At 45.0% G+C, this 25,440-nt stretch overlaps 1 protein-coding gene across 4 annotated transcripts in view; it reads right to left on the bottom strand.

The window, feature by feature from the left end:
• Positions 1 to 203: 203 nt before the first annotated feature.
• The window catches only part of LOC111154120 (lymphoid enhancer binding factor 1), a 142,658-nt gene continuing 117,421 nt past the window's right edge, over positions 204 to 25,440 (bottom strand). For 2 of the 4 annotated variants that reach the window (XM_022513527.1, XM_022513543.1), the window contains 4 exons: positions 25,187 to 25,349; positions 20,192 to 20,299; positions 14,675 to 14,723; positions 245 to 1,404 (listed from right to left, as the gene is read on the bottom strand). In XM_022513527.1, coding sequence (XP_022369235.1) covers positions 1,325 to 1,404; positions 14,675 to 14,723; positions 20,192 to 20,299; positions 25,187 to 25,349 — 400 coding nt within the window. In that variant the 3' untranslated portion in view covers positions 245 to 1,324. Of the gene's footprint in view, positions 1,405 to 13,994; positions 14,036 to 14,674; positions 14,724 to 20,191; positions 20,300 to 25,186; positions 25,350 to 25,440 lie in introns of all 4 variants that reach the window. The other 2 variants (XM_022513536.1, XM_022513551.1) reach the window with 2 other exon arrangements.

Genomic DNA, 25,440 nt, shown 5'->3' with positions numbered 1-25,440 from the left:
AGGTCCATACCTGTGAGGACTGCGTGTCCTGGGGAAAGGGGAAGGTGCCCTCCCATAGCAGGGGCCGGCCTGCCCTGGGAGAAGGCTGTGCGGCGGCACCCCTCGGGTGTGGAAGAGCCAGCTTGGGCCTGGCCGGCAAATGCGGTTCGTCACCACCAGCTCTGGAGTGTCAAGGAACTTCACTCTTTAAGGAAAGGACATGTTGTTTTAAAATGTTTTATTACAAAGCTTCTTTTAAAAAATGCTCAGCACGTTAACTCAAACTGGAATGACAAACGTTAGATGGCAGTTTGGGGCAAAGGCTGTGCCTTGTTATTTAAAAAAAAAAAAAAAATGGGTACATCAATGCTCATTTTAACAACTGGCATAAAATCCCACTAATTGGCTAATAAAAACAGATACAAATACAGAACATTTAAAGTAATAACAATTCAAGTGCTGGGCTTTTTACAACAAGGGGGTGAAAAGGAAAGAAATGAAAATTCACTGCAAACCAGCCTGCTGAAAGTAACGGTTAAGGTTTACCATTAAACAAAGGTGATCAGAAGAAAAAGAAAATGAACTAGGACTGCCCACTGCTACTGACAGGGTGGGTTTGGCTGTTCCGTGTACTTAGCTCTATCAAACACCTTACAAGGACGGAGAGGCCACTGTTACAAGTAATTCACAGAGAATCCACTTGTCTGACAAGATACCGCTCAGAAAAGGGCGGCTTCTTTTCATTTTTTACTTCAGACTTTTCCAGATCTTTGAATTTTACTCAAAAGCTCATAGCTAGCAAAATATACAACAAGAAAGTTTAAACTAAAAAGTGAAAATTTAAAAAAAAAATTCAAGTTAAAAAAAAAAAGCAAACACAAAATGAATCCTTTTGCACTGTTAAATAAAAGCTTTAGGAGAAAGGAGGATGGGGGGAAGAAATGAAGACGGAAACAAAGAGGGAATTCTTCCACAAAGTCCCCCACCGGGACACTGTGATGGATGTGCTGGCTGCCGGCTCCAGTCGCTCCTGGCAGGCGGATGTAGCCAAGTTACTGTCCTTGCCAAAAGGTTTACAGGTATGGACGCAAGACGCTCTGGGAAGTGCACGCGAAGAGGAGGGAGGGCAGCTGCTCGGCCCGGCTAGCATTCTCGGGGGCTCTGTACTTCTTGTTTAGGAAACCTTTTACGCTTTATTTTGGAACTTGGCTCTTGCAGAAGATGAAAGGGGGTTTGGCAGTGATTGTCTTTATGGAACAGCGTCTCTAGCATTGACCTCAGGGTGAAGGTGGTGTCAATTCTCCACTGGGGTCGACTGGACAAGCCCTGGAGACAGTCTGGGTTTTCAACAAGCTTCCATCTCCAGCAGAGGTCCCGGGGTCGCTGCCTTGGCCTTGCACGTTGGGAATGAGCTTCGTTTTCCACCTCAAGAAGGAACAAATGAGACGCTGTTAGTGTGTATGTGCACAGGCCTTTGGCCTCTGTGGTATACAGTACATGTCTTAAGATCTCTGCACTTAAGAGTCAGTCCACTTTGTTGACTGGGTGATGGCTAAAATGGCTAGCCCTATGGTAGCCCTAAGTCCTTGGACTACGTTAGAGGGTAAGTCTTACTTAACAGAGACTTTGCTTTGGTTCCACATGCGTGTGCCTGTGTGCACGGGGACATGGAATGCACGGAACCCCTGGCGGGCTGAGCAGTGTTAGGGCCATCAGCACTCCAGCGACCTGGAAGCTGCTCTTATCATTAATGCAACTACTGTCAACACCGTCCCTCAAGAGGACGGATGGAAACCGTGAAGAAATGATCTATGTACATAGGCTGCTACTGAAAAACACAAAACGGGAGCAAATCAGCCACAGAATATTGGTGACTGTGGAGGCCTGCAATGCCCATTCCAGTTCCCATTCTCCTGTCGAACTAGCCTTTCCCCGTTTAGCAGGCCAGCACCTGCTACAGCCCTGTGGGGTCTGAAATTTCAGCGGGGTACAGAGCCTGCACACAGGAGAACCAAAGAGCCAAAAAGGACCCTACCTTTCCAAGGATAAAGGAGCAAAGCCTGGACCCACGGGGAAGGCAGCCCGCAGACCCCTATTCACTTGTGCTTTTGCAGCACAGATTTTCAAAGGTTTGGCTCACGCTGCTGTTCCAGATGAGGAACGGCCTTACAGGCCTGGGCTAGGAGCCGCCAGCAGCTGGGGCCAAGTGGGGTGATAAGAACGGACTGCATGCTGAAGGAGACGGGATGTCCCTCTGCCAGGATCCAGCCCGGCCCCAGCCTCAGGCTGAGGACCATGCCCACCTCCCCGCCCCCGCTCAAGGAGGCCGCACCGTCTGGGGCAGTACCGCACACTTCCAGCCCCCTATGCCGTCCTGGCCTTCCCCTGCCCACCCCACCCGCAGGGCCTTGCCCTCTCCCTTTCTGGAGCTGAGCACACTCACATGATTACTAAGACAAACTGGGCTGTCCAGAGTGGCCATGTGCTTCCCTGGGAAGAATCTCAACATCTCCTAATAAAGCCGTTTCTTTCTACAGCCTCCTAACTTCCCACTGTTATTTCATTATTTCAGTGTCCTCTTACTGATCCTCCTGATAGCATAACTAGTACTAAAATTGGCCAAGAATTTGTCTTTGCTGTCAAACAAGACCGATCAAATGTGGCTGCTTCTGTAAGATGCAGGACCATCGGGGCAGACCAAGTCTTACCTCCGAAGGGGAGACACGGGGCTTACAGAGTTGCTCTATAGATATAAAACGGGTCAAATCAAGATTCTTTTCAAGAAACCACAGGCATGAGGCTCCGGAGACTGGAGACTTCCCACATCTAAGGCTTCAGTGGGGGGCTGTGGCTGGGCCGGGCCAGGCGAGCCCCAGCGCAGCCCAACCCACCAGTGAAGTCGGTGCCATCAAAGCTGGCAATTACGCTCCCGCTTCAAAGGCGGCGCAGCAGGGCCCATCGTACAGATGTTAAGGCTTGGGCTCGGCCGGAGTCCCTGCTCGGGCCAGTCCTCCAGGGTTTGGAGACGGCACACGACAGCCCCCTCTGCCACCCACCCCCACCGGCCAGCTAAAACCTCTGAAGTTCTCCTGGACCAAACTCCAATCTTGACAAAAAGAGGCCACCAACCAAATGGAACCTGGAACTCAAATGGGGAGAGCCCGAGTGGTCAAGGGGTGGCTAAGGAAGACTGCCCGAGTAGCTCGATTCCTGGGCGATAAACAGCACTAACTCTGAGGCTTTAGCAATGTCCAGGCCTTGATGCAAAAGCAGGGAAAGAAGGGAGATTCCTTCTCTGTAAGCTCCAACATGAGGTGCTGTTGGAAGATGAGTGCTTCACCAGCCCACTCCTTGGGGTCCACAGCCCAGCCCCCTGCCCCAGGCTGTCCCCCTGCAGCAGGGGCCAAGGAAACAAGCCCTTTAGTAAGGATGAGGTGGAGGAGAGGAGGGTCAGCTCAAGCTGTCGGGGCTAAGCTGGGGGCAGCAGAGCCTGTAGGAACCACAGGGGAAGACCGGCCCCCAGCCCCATGACTTAGGTGATATCATTTCCTTGTTCAGAAATGCTGAGGATCCCAAAAAGATGCGCTGGAATTACAGATCTTTCTCCCGCCCCCCCCCCAAATGTTACTAGTGAAGAGGAAGAACTTTAAAATGTTTTTAGTTATTACCTGAAATTCGAGGGGAGAGTAGCAGAGAGGAGTTTTGCAAGAGGTGAACAGAGGCAGATTATAATTGCAAAAACTGCCTTAGAGCAGCACGCCTCACACCTCGCGCCAACTGCCTAAGTCCTGGTGCCTGGCCCAGGGGCAAACTGACAGAAACCTGTTATTTCAGGATGTGAACTCACTCTCCTGTTGCGCAATGCCGTGTCTCTGAAGGAGAGTGGTGCGGAGGGCTAGAGCAGGCAGCCACAGGACCCAGCGTGACCCGCCCTAGCATCGCAGAGGACACTGAGGCACATGGTCATTCAATGATCGGTCCAAGGTGGCCCCTGGAGAGAACCCAGGCCTCCTGGGCCCATGGGGTCTGAGCCTCATGGCTTTCCTTGTGACTTAGGGGTGGCCTTGTGTGCACGCTGGTGAGGGAGAAGGAAGGAAAACAATGTCTGCTGAGTCCTGATGTGCCAGACACCAGGACACGTACCCGGTGTGCACGGCATCCTGTCATCACGATGGCTCCCTGAATTCTTGCCCATTTACAGATCGGGAAATGGGGCGCTGTGTGAGGTTGAACAAACTGGCCTAAGGTCACCCAACCTCTGGGCGGCAGCATTCGCTCTTGAGCCCTAAATATATGGCTTCTGCACCGTATCCTGGAGCTAAATTATCATCCACTTTCTTCTCTCCTGCCTACCTTCCAACCACCCGTCTGGCCCCAGTCCACAGCTCGGCGGAGGTGGTGTGCACTGAGCTCACTGCCCGGCCCAAGACGTTACGGTCTGCTAGAAAGCAGGATGCTAACGAGAACAAAGGGCATAAGATGTTAACTCTGAAATTTAAATTCTCCTCTAAGATGGAAAGTATAACCTATAAAAACCAACTCCAGCTCCTTGTAGGTGAACACTGCTCGGATTTTGGAAAAAGGATAATACATGGTGAGGAAGGCTGGCACAGATCTCCTTTCTGCAGCTGAGTCAGCCGGAGTCCCAGCCGGGGAGACCAGTCAGTCCGAGAGCCACAGGCTCGGACGCGGGTGGATCCCCAGAACTGGGAGGAAGGGGTGGGAGGAGGGGAGCAGCACGAGGATGTGTCTTTGGGCCCTGTGCTTGGGTCCATGTTCTACAGACGGAGGCAGGGGTACTGGATCCATGCAGTTGCCATTCCCCCCGCCCCCATGGGTTATTCAAAGTGAATCATCAGCGAAAGCAGACTTTGCAGTGTTGCGAGGACCCTGAGGCAGGCCCGGAACCATTACTAACTTCTCTGGGGGAAGATCTCTAGCTGCTGCGATCGCTTCTGTTGCGCCTGCTCTGTGGGCACACAGATCACATCAGGGGGCTGTGCCTCCCAGGGCAGGTCCTCCAGAGCCTTGCTGCTTCTGGAAACAACACAGAGATCTTCTCAAATAAAGGGTGGAATAAGAGAGCCTCAAAACTTCATTTTAGTTCTATAAATTGAAGTGCTTGAGGAAGACAATAACTAGGTAGACCCACCTTATCCTCCCACCTCCAACTTCTTTATCCAATTCACATTTCTCTGTACGTCTTCCCCTACCAAAGATGCTAACTTCATTTTCTAAACATGAAGCAACAGAATCAGCACATCCTTGTTTTTTTTACTTTTCAGACCCAGATTTCCCTGTTAAACACCTGTGTGTGCATGTACTCAGGTGTCTCAGCACGGGGGCCTGGAGAGGCACCAGTGTGCTGTGGGCTCTGGGCAGAGCTCAGAGGACAGCCCTGGGCTGGGTCTGAACACCGGCTACAGCGTACTACCCCGTCATCTCAGGTCAGTTACCGGAACCTACCAGTTTCCTCATCTGCATAACGGAAGCCATAAGCTCCCCCTTCATAAAGGAGGTCATGTGTGTGGTGAGCGGGCAAGTGTTTGGCATCTGCAGGACATAATAAAGGTTCGTTACTGCAGCAGGTGGAGACTGGGGGGCAGAGACCGACCGACCCAGGCTGGAGCCTGACCCTGCTGCATGGCGGCCGTGGGGCCCTGCCCCCGTTCCTGGGGTTTGCTCACCAGCCTGCAGGCCCGAGGTCTCCCCTGCCCAGGGCTGGCCCAAGAGTGGCACAAGGGGCCCCAAGCAGGGGCATCTCTCAGAGCACCCGGGACACAGAATGTGGTCCAGAAATGTCCGTTCTATTCCTGAGGCTCCCAACCTCAACATGTTTGAGGTAATATGCAAGATTCGTACTATTTATAGAACTTCGGGTGGAAAATTAAGACCGGTAGAAGAGTTCTGTAAAATGTCTCTCAGGGAAATATAAAATATCTCCAGCAACACAGTAATTGAGAAAAGTAATCCCAAAAGGGCAGCAAAAATTTGTTATATTCTCAAAGAACATACCTAAAATTTTAGAAAGTGTCAGGTTAGTATGAATTAAAACTTAAGCAAAAAGGTGAGCAGTATTGTCCCACTGAAATGCTCTCATTTTCCACTCTTTCTGCCAAAAAGAACCAAGCTCACGGATGTTGTAAAGCAGGGCCCCCTCACTCATACGGATCTCAGTTAGCTGGCAGCCTCAGTCCTGAAGAAAACACTTGAGGAAAACAAGCAAAAAAAAAAAAAAAAAAAGCCTCAAGCTGTCATGGCGCTATCGCAAAATTCAGGCACAAACCCAGCACACTTTACCTTTCCTTGCAAGAGGGTCCTCCATATCCCAACTCAGAGCCCATCTACTTTTAACTCACAAATCATTCAAATAAGCTTCTTTTCCTTGTTCCTGAATCTACACGACAGACCAGAAGAACTTATTACTTTAGGGGAGCACAGAGTCCCCGATGACTAAGACACGTAAATTATGAAGAGCAGATTTCTTAAAATCCCACCTTACTTGCAATCACTTAGCATAGCGGCAAACAGCACCCACTCCTTGTTAGCATACACTATGTGCTCTGTAAAATAACAGCAGAAAGTATTAAGAAATACTTAATTTTCATGTACTCTGTTGAAAGAGATCGAGGTTGAACTCAAGAGTTAAACAAATTACATGTTTTCATACTTAAAGTAGTAAACCCAGAGTTCTCTGGGAAACCATTACCCAGAAGGGCTCATTTCCTCAACAGTTCCAGATGGCTCATTGAGAAAACCATTCTTTTTAAACCAAATTTGTCCAAAATAATTTTCTTGTTCTATAAACTATTCTTAAGTGCATTGATCTTAATTCAATTGCATGCTCTTTCATGAACAATACTAAATATTACATGTCTCAAGAGGGTTTAAAGGAGCCTCTCCCTCTCCTATTATTTGTTAATGGCACGTGACCAACCTTGGTAGCCGGGGGTCCCGTTCCCCGTTTGTTTCCCCAGGCAACTTAAACACAATTCTAGCTCTCCTGACCATGAAAGAGGGGAAAGGAGACAGAAAGGGCGCTGCAACACAGGAGAGATTTTTAAAAGCTCTCACCTGTGCCTTCGCTTGGGCAGGGTTGGCGAGAGACGATCACCCTGTCCGCTGCTCTGGCAGACCCCAGCCAGCCGCTTCCTGGTGAGCGGTAGCAGACACATGTGGGGTTGCTGCCTAACTCCCCTCTGGACTGTCCCAACTCCAGTACAGCCGTGATGAGAGCGATGTGCCCCAATGTGACCGTCCCCTGTGGCTACAGCTGATGATGGGTTAAGGCCGAAGTGTGACCCATGCTGGGCTTAGCGGAGTCCCTTCCCTGGAATTTGAATCATCTCTTTGGGACATGGATGCTAACAATGTGAAAGCTTGGGAGTTCTGGACATGTGGATCAAAGAACTGAGGAAGTCAATCTACAGAAGGGAGGAGGAAGCAATTCTGGGGGACAGATGTAAGAACAGGCCCTCTTCTAGTCCTCTCCCTGGGCCATGTGCACTGCTATCTTGGCTCCCACAAGATGCTCCTGCATCCTTGCAGTGGACTTCCCCATTCTCCTTACTCCAACATGGACTGTCTCTTCTTGCCATCAAAGGCTTCCATTGTATGAGTCAGTATAAAGTGTCCTAGAGAATGGTCAGAATTGGAAAACCTACATTCCACACAGCAGAGTCCAGTCACACAGTGTCGTGATTCGGCCACCTCTCCCTTCAGGACAGTGTGCCCAAGCCTGCCCTTCCTGCCAGACGTCTGGATTTTCCTTCCTGAATGTTCTTATTACAGAGTTCCTAGTAAGAGACATTGTAATCAAGTGTCATTGCCTTGTGACTCCTCTACAAGGTTTCTATGAACTTGTAACAAGTTTAGCAGGAATCTGTGGACAAACATACAAGGAAGGAAGTCACAAGAAGGCCGCTGCCTCAGAGAAGGCATCATTCGGGAGCCTCTCCAGGCCGCCAAGATCTCCATCTTCTAGGAGAGCAGCCTGCCAACCATGACATGACAGATGCCACATCAAATGTCATACCAGCAGCCACTTGGCAAGATACCAGGCAGGAGGCTCCTCTCTGCTCTCCCCTGCTGCCCCTCACCAGGCCGGGCCTGCTGCAGGCGAGCGTTGGGCCCATGTGAGCAGGGTGTCACCTGGCGCCCAATGGAGGCAGCACAGCCATGCCTGCCACTGCTGCTCTGTCCTACGGGGTCCTCTCCATCTGATGGCCCCTCGACTCCAGGCCTTTGGCTAACTTCCTCAGAGCCCCTAGCACATCTCCTGCTTGTTCAGTGACAATTCTAAGTGCTCAACAGACTTAGTGCCAAGCACGTGACAAAAAGATGAAAAATGGAAGGCAGGGTGTCATTTTTTTCACTTTCCCATTTTTAAAGCCTTAATTTTTACTTTGAGACTGGATGAGGCTAAGATTCCTCTGTTTCTGACCTTCTTATTTTGTAAGGGCTTGGCTTTGCTTTCTAACTGACGGGTCACCCAGAAAAATTCCTGGAGGCTTACTGATACCTAATGACTACATCTGCTCTTGGGGCACAGAACTCAGAGCAAAGATGAGGCAGAAGTGGCAAACTCACCAGGGCAAACATCAAAAACTTTTTCTCAACAAGACCACTAAACACAGACTGCTCCCTGACTCCAGGAAGGCACAGGCTCTGGAAGACCTTCTTCAGGCTTCAGGCCTCAGCCCCATGGCCAGTCCTGAAGGGGCCTCCAGCCCTACGCTGAGCTCTGTAGGGAGGCTGTGTAAGCCCCTGAGGCCCCAGGTCCCCTGGCCTCCATTAACAGCTCACCAGGCTCCCCAACATCACCCGCCAATGGAAAGTTAGAGTTTTTGGAAGACGTAAATCCAAGCACTGCACAGTCAACTGCTGCACTATCTACGGCACTAGAAACTACCTCTCCCACACACCGCTTGGCCCCAGGGATATAAGGCAGAAGTAAAAAACAGAGTTTTCTCAGTTTGTCAATTATGCAAGGTAGAGATTACACCAAAGTCAAAAAGCTATGTTTTTGCAATGGGTGCCTGTGTGTATCTCTGTGTGTTTCTATTCTGGATAGCTGGTTCTTTCTCTTCAGCTAGCTCACTGATGTTATATAATCAAGTATGCTGAGGTATCATAAAAATATCTTTTCAGTCTATGTGATTTTAAGATGGGATGTTTGTATTTGTTTTGTTAAAGTAAATGTTAATAAGCCATTTAGGTTTTTAAGTTGGTAAACTTGGGAGTGACAATTCTCTCCAGCTTTTCAAAAATGCAGATTCTTTGCTTCTTTAACGCCTTAGGAATATTGACTAAGTCAGGAAGAAAGGGAATTTCAGTATTTGATGAGGATCTCGGACTTCCGACAAACTCTTGAGATGTTACTTTCTCCAAATAAACTTGTACGGAAACACTGGAAACTCCCGGCAACGCGATCACTGTTCTGTCAAACCCAAGAATTCCTCTCATGACCAGACAGCTCAACAGTTACTTACTCCAGGAAGCCTTCCTTGACTCACTCTGATTTAGATACTTCTTATTCTGTTTTAGCATAAGGCATCCCTCTCCTTTATAGCATAAAATGTTTTTATAATTACCTATTTTTAGGTCTTTACCTTCTTAAATTGAAAGCTCCTCCAGGAAGAGTCCGTGGAGAGAGTCCATTTAGCAAGTATCCCCACTGCCTAGTACAGTCCCTGCCTTGCCAGTGGTCCTCGTGATGTTTGAAGAACGAAGAAGTGATGGCGTTGACAATAGTGGCCTTCCAGGTGGACACAGAGAATGTGTGCAGACCCCTTCCCCAGGGCCCTGGGCTTCCAGCATTCTGACAAGTGACAAGTTAGTCCTAAAAGATAAGGATGAATCTGGCTTCCTTGAAAGACTACACAGCTTGGGAATGTCTAACCTCTAACCTGGAAGAATGTCATTCATGGAGCCCACTTCCAATTATCCTAAAAGTTGTTGAAGAGCACTGAGACTAGGTTGATACTCATTTGTTTCAACTGGATTTCACCAGAGTGGGTGTGTTTATAAAGCCTGGAAGTACAAACACATGGAAATACAAGGACATGCTGGGTGTATGAGGAACTGCTCACGGGCTAGTTTCTACGTCAGGCTGCCATGGGGCACCTGCAGTGATATTTCCCACCAGAAAATGAAAGCATCAGATGAAACATGTATCTTTTAAGAAGAGAAATGCAAGTTTTGGGGAGTGTGTTTCTGTTCACTGAGGAGAGCCTTTCCTTATTAAGTGGGGGGTATTTTCCTTACTGTGACTAGTCCTGCACTAGTTCAGAAGAATGAGAATTCTCTAGCCTTGGTGAGACACGTGTGGCCACCTGAGCTCAAAGAGCTAATGCAACAGGACACCAAGATAATGTTAAGTTTCGTTGTGTAGCTAGAGAAGAAACCCTCTCTCAAAATATCTGCATGTCGGAGTCACAGGACGTTCCCCTCCTGGGCATGAGGTTCCAGCAGCTCTGCCTCACGGAGGAGGAGACTTAGCTAATGCTCAGCAACTTCCCTCCAGACCCAAAACCAGTCTTGGGAGATTTAACTCCCCACTGTTGGCAGGATTAGCTCTAATCGAACATCTGATCTGGGCTTGGCTTGTTCCGACTGGGAAGCCAGCACTTGTGTGGCTGTAGTCTGGCAAACGAGGCACCAGAGGCTCACGTTAGTGGGGAATCCAACCCCCAAACTAGAGGCAGTGCTTCTGAGGCGCCCGTGCCGGGGAGGGGGGGAGGCAGGAGGTGACCTACACAGAACTGAAAAACAGCCACACTGTCTACATGTCGTTTTCCAGACCAGATTGCTGCTTTGACAGAACCACTCAGAGAACGAGGACTACAAATCAGTAAATACAAGAGACCCAAGTCACTTCGACGACACTGGGAGGCAGTACAGACCATGGCAGAGCTAAACAGACCTGGCAGCTGGGAGGCAAGGGGATAGCGGGGAGCTCAGAGGCCTCAGGACCCAGGGAGGAAGACCTGTCTACCGGCTTTAAAGGACTTACTTACCCCCAGACCTCACGTGGTTGGGGAGGGTGGGAGGGGCATCCCAAAGCCTGGGTGGCCTCGTTCCCAGTCTAAGCCCTTTCCACAGTGCAATGCTCGGCTCCCACGTCTTTCATTTCTCTGCCATTGCTCTATTCCAGAACCACATACACAGTACCCTCCATTTTTCAGGGATAACCAGCTATCACCTTCTCAGAAGGGCCTTTCCTGACCACCCCACCTAAAGCGGACCCCCAAGTCAGTCCCTGTTTTATTTTTACAACCGCGCTCCTACTGTCCTGTTAATGCAGTGACTGGCCTCAGCCATGTAAGCACTACGAGAGCCTCGCTCAGCACTATCTTCCAGGTCTTACGACGCTGTCTGGCATCTGTTAGGTGCTTGCTAAGTGCTGACCACTGAGGAAACAAGTCAACTACCTTATGTAGAGAAGTTCTGAATTCCCAGAACAAAGGGGAGGGGCGATGGCAGGAACAGTATCATTCCTAATTTACTCAAATTTTTATGAATGCAAATCAGGAGCTCCTCCCTGCAGTTCTTATCAAATGGCTGGCAGTGTTGCTCTCTGAAAGGAGGCCAGTGACTTCAAAAGCTGCAGGATCAGCCCAGCAATGGCAGCAAGAGAAACACTACAGACTCATAACGTGAAGGACACCAACAAGCCAAAGCAGCTGCTGAGACTGGGGCAGAGGTGGGGTGCACAGGGGAGGCACTTTTTCTGGGACAGGGTAGAAGGAGCACCTTCACTTCTAGAAAAAAATAAGTGACAAGAAAGCACAGTGACAGCTGTGACATTAAAAGATGTCTGAGATACACTATAGGACAAAATACACTTTGCCTAATCTTGTCTAAAATACTACATAATATTGATTAAGGACACAAAACCAAATACCAAACTCTGAAGTATTGAAACCTGTTTCTGCATGATTTTTAACAGAAATAGTGTTAAAGATTTTGGAGTGACCATAGGTCCTCAGGACACTGTATTTGGGAGGGTTGTCCACTGAGAAGCAGAGCATGGAATGGCTGCTGCCCATACCTAAGTGTTCAGTAATTAAAAGGACAACATTCTTTAAAAAAAAGAATGCAAAAATCAAATACAAAAAGCATGGGTACATGCTTGCTACCAGAATTACCTCTACTATGACACAGGGCCTGGAACTGTCCCCTCTGGGTCCCTAATGACCCAGCTGGGAAGCCAGATCAGAAGAGGTCCTCCATTAATTGCCACTAAAGGGAATTAAACATGGACATCATCTGTGATAACAGTTTTTAGGTATCTTATTTGGTCATCTGTATGAAGGGAAGATCCTCTTTTCAGAGAAAAGCCTGCCCCTCAGCTTAGAAGAGTTTTGATATCATGAAACTATATGACGGCATTTTGAAGAACCCGGGGAATCTGACTCAAGATCAGGAGTGTTTCACAGAGGAGAGGGCAACTGGGTTAGGTCTCAGTGAGCGATGGAGGGAAGAAGGCAGGCATGTAAGATACATGAACAGCCGTCGGCTGTGGGTGTTACTCCCGTTTCACAGTTGAGGAAAGTGGATAATGAATAGCTCAAGGAGACCGCCCAGGCAAACAGCTGATTAGAAATTCCTATCTATCTGGTACCAAAATGTCTACAAGCTTCTCTGGGAAAGTCCATTAAAATTTCAGCACCAAAATGGAGTTCTAGAATATTAAGCGGGGGTCATGTGTTCTAGCCAAGAACCCAGTCTGCAGGTTACTGGTCTTTCCTCAGAAACACTGCAGACCCACCCATCCTTCCTCGGCAGAGGAAGCGAGCTTTGCAAGCAAGGGACAGCATGTGCGGCAGCGGCGGTATGTGGGGGGAACTGCTAATAATCTTGTTTGGACTGAGCCCAGGACTCTTGATGGCTAGGATGGAGGCGAGGAAGAGAGACCAAAGGGAGAGGCCAAGAGAGGGTACAGGTAGAAAGAACCACACTAGCTGGTTTGCACTTTATCTTCCAGACAACATAAAGCACTGACCGTTCTCAAGTTGGGAGGTGGCACAATCGATTTGTGTTTTAGCAAATCCCTCTGGGAGCAACATGGAGGCTCGATTGGCAGAAAAGAAGCTGGAGGTGGGAAAATTATCCAAAGGCTATTCCAATAATCCAGACAGACAGTAAAGTGGGGGCTGGGGCCATGATGAGAGGAAGGACTCAACCAACACAGGCCACGAGGACAGACCCGATGGAACCTGGATGTGGGCAGCTGGAGAGGGAGCAGAATCGAAGGTAGCTCCTTAGGGAACAGGTTGTCACTGGAAAATATGTCAATGTATGTGAATTCAAAGCTCAGCACAACTAAGTCAACTTACAAAGCCAGGTTCCCACCAGGGCTGGTGGCCAGTTGGTCAAAAATATGGTCACTACAGTAAAACAACAACTAAACATCACCTATGAATACTTGACTGGGATCCAGCAATGCTCACCAGTAAAGAAAAGAGCCTGATTGCAGAATACAGTTAATCAAGTCTCCATGCCATATTTTTAAATAATAAAAAAATTACATAAAGCCCATCTTTCTCACTAGAAATAGATTACTTTTAAGTATCTACATATCATCTCCACTGAAAAGAAGTCTCTAGAGCAAGCCCTTCTGAGTCCTGGGCTGGAATGGGTCTGGGCACCTCACACTCAGCCCTGGGCTTGCAGAGTAAGAGGCCTTGGTGGTTTTGCTGTTTTTTTCCTTCTGCAGGCAGATTTGCCACTGGTCAGTAAGGAACAGCTGAGAAGAGTTAGGGGAAAGGGAAAGAAGGAAGATTAAAGGGGCAAGAGGGGAAGGAAGAAAAGAAGAGAGAAACACATACTATATTACAAAAACATAGCCGGTATAAAAACCATCCGATTTTTAAAAGCACTAATTGGATTTTGATGGAGTTTCCTCTTTAAAGGAGCAGTGTTGAATGCATCAGCGCGAGCAAGGAGATTCACAAGCAAGTTGCCTCTGTTTATAACTAACGTCAGCAGGAGGACCAGAGAATCGTTCTTACCATGTTTCAGATGTAGGCAGCTGTCATTCTTGGACCTGTACCTGCAGAAAATTGTGTCTTTAACAAATTTTTATTGAAGAGGTTTTTGTACATTCCAAATACGTAGTAGCTACAACATCATGTGGACTTGTTTGCTTTACTTTTTATGGTTCTTATACCAGCCGTTTTTATTTGTGCAGTACAAGTAGTGGCCTTCCTTTTAACGAAAGAAAAAGTAATAAACAGGACCTCACTGGTTGATGCCTTGAATTAACGTCCAGGAAAGATAAAACCTGTTGTCATGTTTTGTAATTTCAGAAAACCCAAACCACAGAAAAGATTCTCAGGGACACATAAGGTAGTGTACTACAAAATCAGAACAGACGCTGTCACTGTGAGGGGCTGTGGAGAGAGAAGCTCAGCAGAAGTGTCAGGACAGAGACAACGACAGCAACAACGAGACACAGGCCACCGCAGTCAACCACCAAGATTCTGGGGACGGGGTTTGGGGAAGGAGCGCTCAGACGTACCTTCACACAGTCACATTTAAAAGAAAGGTCTTTTAGACATTTTTAAAGACTGTCAGGAAGGAAAGCAGAGTTTAGAAAACCACGGGTTACAGGTGCAGAAGATACAGACTGCTTTAGAAGGTGTTTGTCGCACGCAGCAGAGTGGGTTGGGAGGTCACATGGTATGCCTACCTGACGTCGATTCCTGGAGCTTCTCTCTCTTCCTCTTCTTCTTCTTACCCTGGAAGGAGACAGACACACGGTCACGTTAGAGACTGGACTGCGATCACAGGCATGAAGGGACACAACGGTACAAATGGCAGGCAGGCAACAAAGAGAAGTGCCTCATTCTCACTCTTTAATTGACCATCTATACCTACAAACAGCAAAAGAGAGAGAAATTCTTACCTCTTTGTGAACTTTGACTCCCCTGCTTTGTATTTTACTATCAAAACTGACAATGGAAGTGGTCTCCCACTTACACACTAGGGTAGTGATGTCCTAGACCTGTGACCACAGATGCCCACTCAAGCCAAGCCCACTTACGGAGGCATTCTGTTATCAACCACCACACTTGGAACCCACTTCTGGTAGAGTTCATGATAAAGGTCCCTTCCTCTCAATTCCACCATGTCATTAAAAATTCACAATATTAGGTGAAGATCCTTAGCCCCCAGGGCACAGGCATGACATCATCAAGGATAGCGGCACAAAGGTAAGACTGAACCTAAAAAAATGAACAGTGATTTCAAAGATACTTCTGGCAAATTTGGACCTTGTATCCTAAAATAGACACAATAACACGAATACTCCAGCAATCTTAAATACATCTTGAAATCACCTTCACAGATTTACAACTTTAAGTCCCATTTATGGTAGTCTAATTTTGTTTTTCTTCATAATTTCCCCTAAAAAGTAATTATAATAGGGAATAGACACAGTACATATTCAGTTTCTGTGTACAGTAAATGGCCACCCGGGATTAGGATGGTATTTTCACAGAACTATACAGAAGACACATCACATCCAATAGTTCTAGCTTCTGTCTGCTGTGATAATCACATTAACAACATAAAACTGTAAGATTGCATTGCACATCCTGTGTGAATGTATAAAAGTCTGTTTTTATGCACCTCAGGATAGTTTTTCTACACGTCCCGTGGCCCGACCACTGAAGCTTTAAAGCTTTGGGAGCTTGACTCAAACTATCCTCAGAAACAGCAGATATTCATGCCTCTGGGAAATAGCCTATCAAAAATAATGGAGTTGCCTTTAACGCTGTTATTAAAAGCACTCTGGGAGGAGGGGAGCAGACAGAAGGAGAGCATGCTTCTCAAGGGCTTCCCCTATTTTCCTTGCAAATGGCATAACTTGTGGTTTTCAGAAGATACTATGAGGTTGTTCCATATGTCAGGAACTTCTCATTCTCTCCTCCAGGCTCCCATTTACCCTTCAACACTCATGTCAAGTGCCAGCTCTTCCAGGAATCGTCTCAGCCCTGCTCACCTCCAATCTACCCTGGTCTGGTCTGTCCCCACCCCTCCCTCAGGTGGCCCTCACTGCCAGAACCCAGTTCCTTCCAGCGGCTGCAGCAGGCCGGGTCCCTCAGGCCCTCCCCACAGGGCTCTTGGCTCCAAAGAGCACCATCTGAGCATCTCAGCACATCTCTGCTGCTTTGTGCAGGCCCCACATACCCGACCATGGCCTGAGGTGTCGGAGTGCTAGTGCCTTTGTGAAATGACCTGTATTAGATTCCCGGTATGAACCACTGTTTCAAGAGAACCAACATTTTATGCAGACAAAAAAGACTTAAGTAGTTTGGATGTTCTGATGTCAGCTTCTACAAAAAACTCATTTGCGTGTGGTTAATATAAAAATATTCTTAATTAAAATGATATATAATACTGGGGATATTAAGCATTAAATTTAAAAAACTCTAACAATACAAATATCTGGTTGATCTCACCTAAGAAAATATGTGTACTGTTGATTTATGAAAACTTTGGTTATAAAAGTTACAGAAAATAAAAATGATAAGTACTGAAGTTATAAAATCTATGTTGCCACAGAATAGAGCATTTTAATATTAAAAATTGATATAATATTTAATATGAGGATAAGGACACTAACTGCTAAGATACAAGGCATGCATCTTGTTTAGACTCCATTCCCATGCTGCTATTTTAAGAATAATCTCTTTAGGGGCACCTGGGTGGCTCAGTGGGTTAAAGCCTCTGCCTTCAGCTCGGGTCATGATCCCAGGGTTCTGGGATCGAGCCCACATCGGGCTCTCTGCTCAGCAGGGAGCCTGCTCCCCCCCCCCACCCCCCTCTGCCTGCCTCTCTGCCTACTTGTGATCTCTGTCTGTCAAATGCATAAATAAATAAAATCTTAAAAAAAAAAAATCTCTTTAGCTAAAGCACTATCACTTGATCAACTTCTGTTTGCCTTGGTAATTAATAGGCTTATATTTATTGTTATAAAAATTGTATGTAACAAAGCTGGGTTTTCCATTCATTCCAGGGGAATCCCACAATCAAGTTATGCCAAACAATTTCTTTTAAAAATTCTGCAGAAGAACATCTTTAAAGGTAAATTCACATTATACTGGCTTTTTCAAAACTACTTTCTTCTCATCTCCCCACATGGAGAAAAGGAGAGAGGGACAGAATATGTGTTTATCTCTTTTTAAAATTTTACCCTTTACCTAAGATTCAGAACGGAAACTTCTCTCAAAGATGTACAGCAAGCAATGCTAAATCTATACAAATCCACAACACAGCATAGTTCTTCCATGAGTCAAATCTGTCCAGAAAGATGCTATTTGTTGCCCAGAGAACAGAAGCACAGCTCAGGGGAGAAAACTCTTGAATTAGAGCAGTCGACTTAAGAAGGCGCTGGAAAGACTGTGCTAGTCTCCTGCGGAGAAGGCAAACTGCATAGATTTTCAGAGTCCGGGAGACCAGGGTATAACTGCAATTTAGCCACTATGTGGCCTTGGACTAATGACTCAACCTGTCTGACCCCTTCATTTCCCCCATATTGCATTAAGATGCAATAACACTATTCATGACCCTAAATTACTGTAAGGATTAGAAAATATCACAGAAAACATTTAAGACAGTTCTTGACAACAGGCATATGGTACTTATTAAAACAACCCAACAAGAGCTCAGGAGAGTCTGAGGAGCTGCTGCTCCTCAGTAGCAAGCCCACGACTCTTCCTTCCTGTGGCAAAGCTGTAGCCAAAGCTTAAGCTTCAGATCCCGACCAGCGGTGACGTTCGTTGGAGCACGTTACAGGAAACAAATGTGTGCCAAAAGTCCTGGCGTCCCGTTATATGGGATGTCTGACCTCAGACATGGGCCCCACAGGACCATCTACAGCAGTGGTCACACATTAAATTATATATTAATGGTTTCACCTTCACCCTTTTGAAAAGGGACAACTCTATGTAATATTAAGGCTGTCCTAATTGGCTTTTCTAATGCCAGGTGCACATGGAACACTGAAAATGAACTTCAAAAATTTTAAATTAGGAACTTAAATATTCAAAATTATTCCCTTTAATAAAATATAAAACTGAAATATATAATTTATAATATACTTTCTCAGTAATAGTCTTTGCTGTACCAAGACCACATTAGTAAAATCTACAAATTCTAAAATAATAAAATAACGGGCCTTATAAATGGGATATTTCTGGCCAATTAGTACAACTTAAAAAATATAATACTTATTCCATCTGAATAAAATACATACTAGACATCAAGGTACAGTAATATGAAACAAAAAAATTTTTAAGTCCAGCTTTAATTAGTCTGTGGCAAAACAGTCACTTGAATACATACTTTCTTAAGAATTAGATAATATCTGGTGACTAACATAACATATTAAAAAGAAAAAGAATTAGATCCTTTTGGAAAGAAATTTGACATTAAGTATCAAAGAACCTTTATAATGTTTATATCCTTTAACTGAACAATTCCACTATTGTGATCTATCCTACAGAAAGAATAGCCATAAACACAGAAAAAAAAACTGTTATGTATAGATAGCTTCATTGTAGATTTCCAATTGTAAAATAATAGTAATTTAAATGTCTAAGAAACAGGAAAAAATGGTTAATTGTGACATTCATTGAAAATAATATAGCCGTTAAAATTGATACATAGAAACACTATGCTAAACAGAAAAATGCTTTTTTTTTTTTTTTTTTAATTTTATTTACTTATTTGACAGAAAGAGATCACAAGTAGGCAGAGAGGGAGGCAGAGAGAGAGAGGAGGAAGCAGGCTCCCTGCTGAGCAGAGAGCCCAATGCGGGGCTCGATCCCAGGACCCTGGGACCATGACCTGAGCCAAAGGCAGAGGCTTTAACCCACTGAGCCACCCAGACGCCCCAGAAAAATGCTTCTTATGTATGAGAGCATGACATCAAACTGTATGTACACACACACACACACATCCAAGTTAAAAAACCATATATACACAGAAAAAAATACCTGGAAGATAATGTAACTAGTTATTACTAAAGTCACCTTTACATGATGACGTTATGGGCTTTTAATTTTTTATTTTAAGGATGTATTTCTTGGGGCACCTGGGTGGCTCAGTGGGTTAAAGCCTACTTGTGATCTCTGTCTGTCAGATAAATAAATAAAATCTTAAAAAAAAAAAAAAAAGGCATTTCTTTTAGAGAGAGAGAGCACGAGCAGGGTAATGGGGCAGAGGGAGGGGAGGGAGAATCTCAAGCAGAGTGTCTGCTCAGTGCAGGGCCCAAGGCAGGGCTGGATCCCGTGATCCTGAGACCATGAAACCAACAGTTGGCTGCTTAACTGACTGCACCATCCGGGCACCCTGAGATTACAGGTTTTTTAAAAAGTCATTTTTCACCAACATTTTAGTGGATTTTTTGGATTAAGTTTTACCTTAAACGTGTATTATATAACCAAAGGGTAAAAAGCTAGGACAGCTCAAAGCTTCACAGTTTCAGTTACCCCTGGTCAACCAAGGTCTGGAAGCAGACAATCCTCCTTCTAACATGGCGTCAGCAGGCCGAGAGAAGGCTAACAGAACTTCACAATGCCTACGTCAGTCATCTCACTTCGTGTCATCAGGTTATCATCTCACATCATCACAAGGAGAGAGGTGAGAATAGTACAATAAGATATTTTGAGGGAGACAGACTACATTGACATAACTTTTAGTACAGTATATTGTTATGTTTTTGTTCTATATTATTGTCAATTGCTTACTATGTCTCCTTTATAAACTTTATCATAGGTATATATGAACAGGAAAACACATAGTACATAGAGGGTTCAGTACTATTGGTGGTTTCAGGAATCTACTGAGGGTTCTGAAATGTGTCCTCAGTGAATGAGGTAAGATGGGGGAGATACTGTACTCTAAAACACATTTTCATCACAAAAGTAACAGAAAGGCGCCTGTATGGCTCAGTCCATTAAGCGTCTGCTTTTGGCCCAGGTCATGATCCCAGGGTCCTGGGATCAAGCCCTGCACCAAGCTCCCTGCTCAGCAGGAAGCCTGCTTCTCCCACTCCCTCTGCCTGCTGCTCCCCCTGCTTGTGCAGATCTCACTCTCTCTCTCACTCACTGTCAAATTAATAAAATCTTAAAAAAAAAAAAAAAACAGAAAGGAAGAATGAGTGAAGGTAGAGAGCTGTTGGTATGCAGAAGGAGCTTACATAATTGTCTCTTGCAGACCAGCCCGGGTAGAGCTGCATGTGTAGCTGTCTTTCCTTCCGTGCTAATTCATAATATTTAGCCTGCTCTTCACGGGAGAGGGCATGCCACTAAAACAAAAAGAAGAAAAACAAATCAAAGTAGGCAAAAAGCAATGATATTATATATTTCATGTTTCAAACATTAAAGGATGAAAATATTAAGCACTGAAACGGATTTATTTTTAGATGGCAGAAGAGCAAGCGCTGCAGAAGTGCACTTGGAGTCTGGCGGTGAGAGTGAAACTCAAACTTTGGTCTCTATTCTGTTCTCCCATATCACATGAAACACATCAAAGGCAATTAAATATCCAAAGTAAAATGATCTGTCCCCCACCCTTCCTCTTTTCCAGTATAAATTAGAAAGAACTTTCACTGGTGAACCTCAACACCTGACTTAGTGCTTTTTCAGTCAGTACCATATTCTGGTATTTGAAACCAAGTACCATTTATTTATGCAAAATGTGATCATTTCCAGATGTCTTTTCCACACAGATGCATCTTCACCTTACAAGGATAATGCACATCTGTCATATAAAGAGTCTGAAACCTTCTTCCTAAGACCTCAAGTCAGTCTGCCTCCATCCCATCACCCTCTCCTCACACTACCTGGTCTAGCGGAAGCACGCTGACAACACTGTCCAGTCACACGTGCGCTCTTTACGGCTATGGTGTTTGGCTTCCTTCTGCTGGAAAGCAAGGAGTGCTATCTAGATTTATTTTGCCATCTAGCACCTGAGATTGTAGTATCTAACCTGGAGAATGAAATGCCTGATACCCTGCCAACTTTCCGTTTCCCTTCTAATAACAGACATAATTATGTATCATATACAGCAAAATAGCTTAGGTATGCAAGGCATCCATTCAGGAATTTAAGCAGCTTACATTTGCACATTGCTTTGCATATGTTTGCACACGATTCACTTTAGGTGCCCTAGCAGATGGTTTTCAAGTATTTTCCCCACTTCTTTGGTGCTAGGATCTCCCCTAGCACCAAACTTCCAGGAGAACCAGCTGGACTGGGGGACCAGCTAGCCAGAGAGGATGGCACGGAGGTACAGCCACGGGAGGGCAGACCTGACCCACGCCGCAGGCACACACACGCTGGCTCAGCCCGCTGCCCACTCCTGCTGGCCTCAGCTCCAGGGTGCTAAGCATTCTTTCTCATTCAGCTGCCCTAAGTGATTTTAATTTCCCTGTCCCAGTTTTAAAAAACAAGGACAAAGAAAAGAAAGGTGTGGCTGAACTGGGGTGGGGAAAGGACAGATGAGCAAGGGAGAGGCCATGAGAGAGAAAAGCACTCCTGGAGGAGGCTCCTGGGGTATGGCTAGGCAGCATTCCTCAAGAAAACCCCTGGGCTCGTGTTTGTTCCAGGATCAGGGATCTGACCTCAAGTACACTGGAGCACCTTCTGCCACACCCCGCCCTCCCACTCCAGCTTCCCGTTGCGTGGTGCCCAAGGGCCGGGCAGCAGATTCAGTTCCTCCAGAAACCCCAGAAGCGCTGGGCCTCTGTGTTGGGATAGGACAGATGGCTTCTTTTTCAATCGCTTTAGAAGTACAGAGTGTCAAGTAGTTAAGAAGCAGGACACACACAGCAGGACTTGGGTCCGAACCCGAGCACAAATCAGGTAATTTGCTTCTCCTTTAAAAAACGGTGGAGGGTGGGGGGGTGGGGGACGGACACTGGGGAGGTGGCAGGAAAAAAAAAACCCAAAGTAAGTTACCTGAGACAGAGTTCTTTGTACCAGCAGGGTGAACACAATTAGTGAAATCAAGCCTAAGAAGGAGGCATGTGTGGGGCGGAACTTCAAGTTTAAACCAGGCTTCTGCTAAGCCCAGGCCTTCCTAAATCTGGAACACTGACCCAGTACTAGAGACCTACACAGGGCAGAAAACAAACTGCACACGTGGAAAAGATCCGCTTTGATTGTCTGTTTGGGGTTTTGTTTTGTTTCTAAGAAAAGACTGATCATTAATATTTATACAGTTCTGGAGCTAAACGTGATTGGCAAGAGGCAAAATGTTACCAAAATGTTACCAAACGGAGAGACAAGACAAAAAGAAAAAAAAGTAAAATTATAACTTTTGTAAATTTGTTTATTCATTTGACAAGTCAGAGCTCTCTTAAACTAATGCAACATACATCAGTATAATTTTACATAGTTTCTGGCAGCTTTGTAACTTGCTGAGAAAACCTGGAATAAGTTTTATAAAACATATCTCTCAAAATATATAGAGAGATTAGGTCTTTTACCCAAACACCGGTTATTTTTTACTTAAAACGGGACATTTAGGCTGACAAAACGATCCCAGCTAACAAAACTGAGCAAATGCAAGGAGAAAAAACAGGCCACAAACTATTTACTTGAATTTTCATTTGCTCTTAGTTCCCTGATATTTCTAATGCCCAAAATCTTCCCACAAAAGATCATTTACCAGAGTAAAACAGTAGGTAAAACAACGGTATTAAAGCCTTGTAAATGAAAACAAAAAGTCTACTACAAATTAGAGAGATGGTCTTTCTTTATAGGAATTTCTGAAACACAATGGGCTAAAAACACTTCTTTCTTTTGCTTGTGAAAAAACTGAATTATTGAAAAAAAAAATCTGATTTCATTGTCAGCATCTCCCAAGTTGAGAAAATACCAATTTAACTTTGGAAAATGTATAGAGTCCAAAAAAAAAAAAAAAAAAAAAACAAACCTGACAATAAATTTGCAACAAATAGACTTTGCTTAACAGCCTGGAAGGTCTGAAAAGGCTTCTTTTAAAATAAGATTTGTGCTATTATTATTTACAAACATGAAGAAGAAAACTTTAATTTATGTGACTGAACATTTCTTTTTAGAGATACAGTACAGATGAATAAAATCAAAAATCAAAAATGTTCCAGAATGAATTTAAGTTCTACTTTTAAAAATGCTAATTATGCCAGTGTAAAACTTCATGATTTTAAAGCAGGATCTTTAAAGAACTAGCAAGGACTACCCTGCCAGAGGGGAGTTATGAAAGGATAGAAAACCTGATCTTTTTTTTTTTTTTTTAGAAAACCTGATCTTAATCAAAGATCTCAGAGACCTATAAATAGAAGCAGGTGTCCAGATCAAAGAGAGAGATCCCAAATGAGAACCATCTTTTAGGACACACGCTCTGATCTGGGGATCGTTAAGGGAGCTGAGAAAGTAGCAATTGTTGGAAACGTGCATTAAAAATAGGAAGCATACCTCTGTATTATATCCCTACTTACTCTCTTGAGCCGGAAAATAATTCCCACTGGAGGGTCAGGGGACCTTTAACTCAAAAATGAAAAAAAAGCTAAGAGTTTTATATAAACTGAAAAAAGAACATCAACCCTTCTTTCCCTCTGGTTTCTTTAAAGGGTCAAGGGGAATGGTCATCAGCCTTTAAGCTTTTAAGGTGAAGTTCCTCAAAGATGACGGGAATCATTTATCTGCTATGCTCTGGCTTGGGAAATCACTGTAATTATTGTTATTACGTGTTTAAGAATCCACAGGGAGGGAGAGTATTGTACATGGGGCACCAAGAGAGCTATAATCTGCCACCACACCCTACCCCTGAAACTCTGGTGTCCTGCAGATTGGAAATAACTGCATTTTTATTCTATCCAACAGGAATCGATAATACAAGAAAGCTTGCTGCCCCGATCTGTTCACATGACCTGGCAATCGCCTGCATGTCTTCCATTATGAATGCTAAAATTTATTAGGTTTATATCAAACATGGTAAAAATTAACCACAACAACAGCTAAAACACGATCATCTAAGTTTTACAAAGGCTGTTAGGCCTTCCTCGCCTAAATGTTCATTTACAAATCATGAATTCCTTGAGAGGTTGCAAAAACAAATATATGAGTTCATAACTGAAGTAACTATCACACACATATGAAGAGCATCAACAATTAAAATGAAGCATTTCTAAAATTATAATGTAATACTAGAAAGACTCCAATTTTTTCCACCACTCCTCAGATACCCAATATTTTAAAACCATTTCTATCCCAAGAAAAGCACCTGGAAAGACTTAATAGCCTCTGGGCTGGTGGATGGATAAAGAAATCTTGAGTGTCTGTCCTGGTTGTAGCCTAGAGCCTGCTATACAGCAGGTGATCTGAAAAGTATCTTGGCATGAGTTAAAGAAGCAATGAAAAGAAAAGGGGCAAGACAGAAACCATGCACCTATACACTTTAAGACCCAGAGAGCAATTTTTCTAGAATAAAGACTTCTCTGGCCCATATAAATTCTTCCTTAAAGCTTCTGAGTAGAACAGATCTACTTCTGTCTCGGGAGGGGTGGCCCCCTGTGTTTGCCTGGGTGTTTCCAGAAGCGTGGCTGGTACTGCAAGGCCTTCCCATAGTTCCCTATGTGGGCTAAGTGCTTTCTTGCTTCCGACATGAATGCACACACCTGTCACTCCATCTGGGGAGGGTCCACCTCCCGCCACTAGTCATGTGGTTAATTTCTACTCCTTACTCAGGTCTCAGCTTAAATACCACCTTCCCTAGCCCCCTATTATTCTTTCTCATAGAATCTTACTCTTGACATTCACAGCATTTCTCACAGTTTTAATTATACACCAGGTAATTATCTGTCTAGCATCTGTATCCTCTCACAAGACGTTAAGCTCCATGAAGACAAGGACCCGATCTATTTCATTCAGCAGTTATTATCTAATGCCTACCAGAGTACCTGGCACATAAAAGACACCCAATAAAAGATAACAGGGAAAACAGTTAACATTTACAGGAGGTTTTCTATGTGCTAGGTACAATCTAAACTGTTAACCATGCATCCTATCGTTTAATCCTCCTAAAGATTATTATCCTATCTTCTACTACTTCCCAAAGTGGCTGTGATTATACAAATGCATTCTATGACTGCCTTTAATAAGACAGTCCAAGGTCACCATAAACATTTACATCCCACCCTACTACTTACCCTTCTGCCGAGAATCTGGTTGATAGCTGCGCTTTCTTTTAAGGTACACTCAGCAACGACATTCGCTCTCATTTCTTTCATGTATAACATAAAAGCATTCAGAGGCTTCTTAATGTGAGGTCTTTTTGGCTCCTGTTCCTTTCTCTGTTCATGCTGAGGCTTCCTAAAAGGTGGTTGGAATGGTAAGGGGGTGGGGAGGAAGCGACAGGGGAAGGAGGGCACGGGAGGAGAGAAGCAGAGCATCCGTTCATGTC

The sequence above is a fragment of the Enhydra lutris genome, unplaced genomic scaffold, assembly GCF_002288905.1.
Source record: "Enhydra lutris kenyoni isolate GAN:26980312 unplaced genomic scaffold, ASM228890v2 scaffoldscaffold3, whole genome shotgun sequence".
In the NCBI taxonomy this organism is placed as follows: Eukaryota; Metazoa; Chordata; class Mammalia; order Carnivora; family Mustelidae; genus Enhydra; species Enhydra lutris.
Note: the sequence above shows the minus strand (reverse complement) of the source record. Positions and strands in the feature narration are given on the sequence as shown.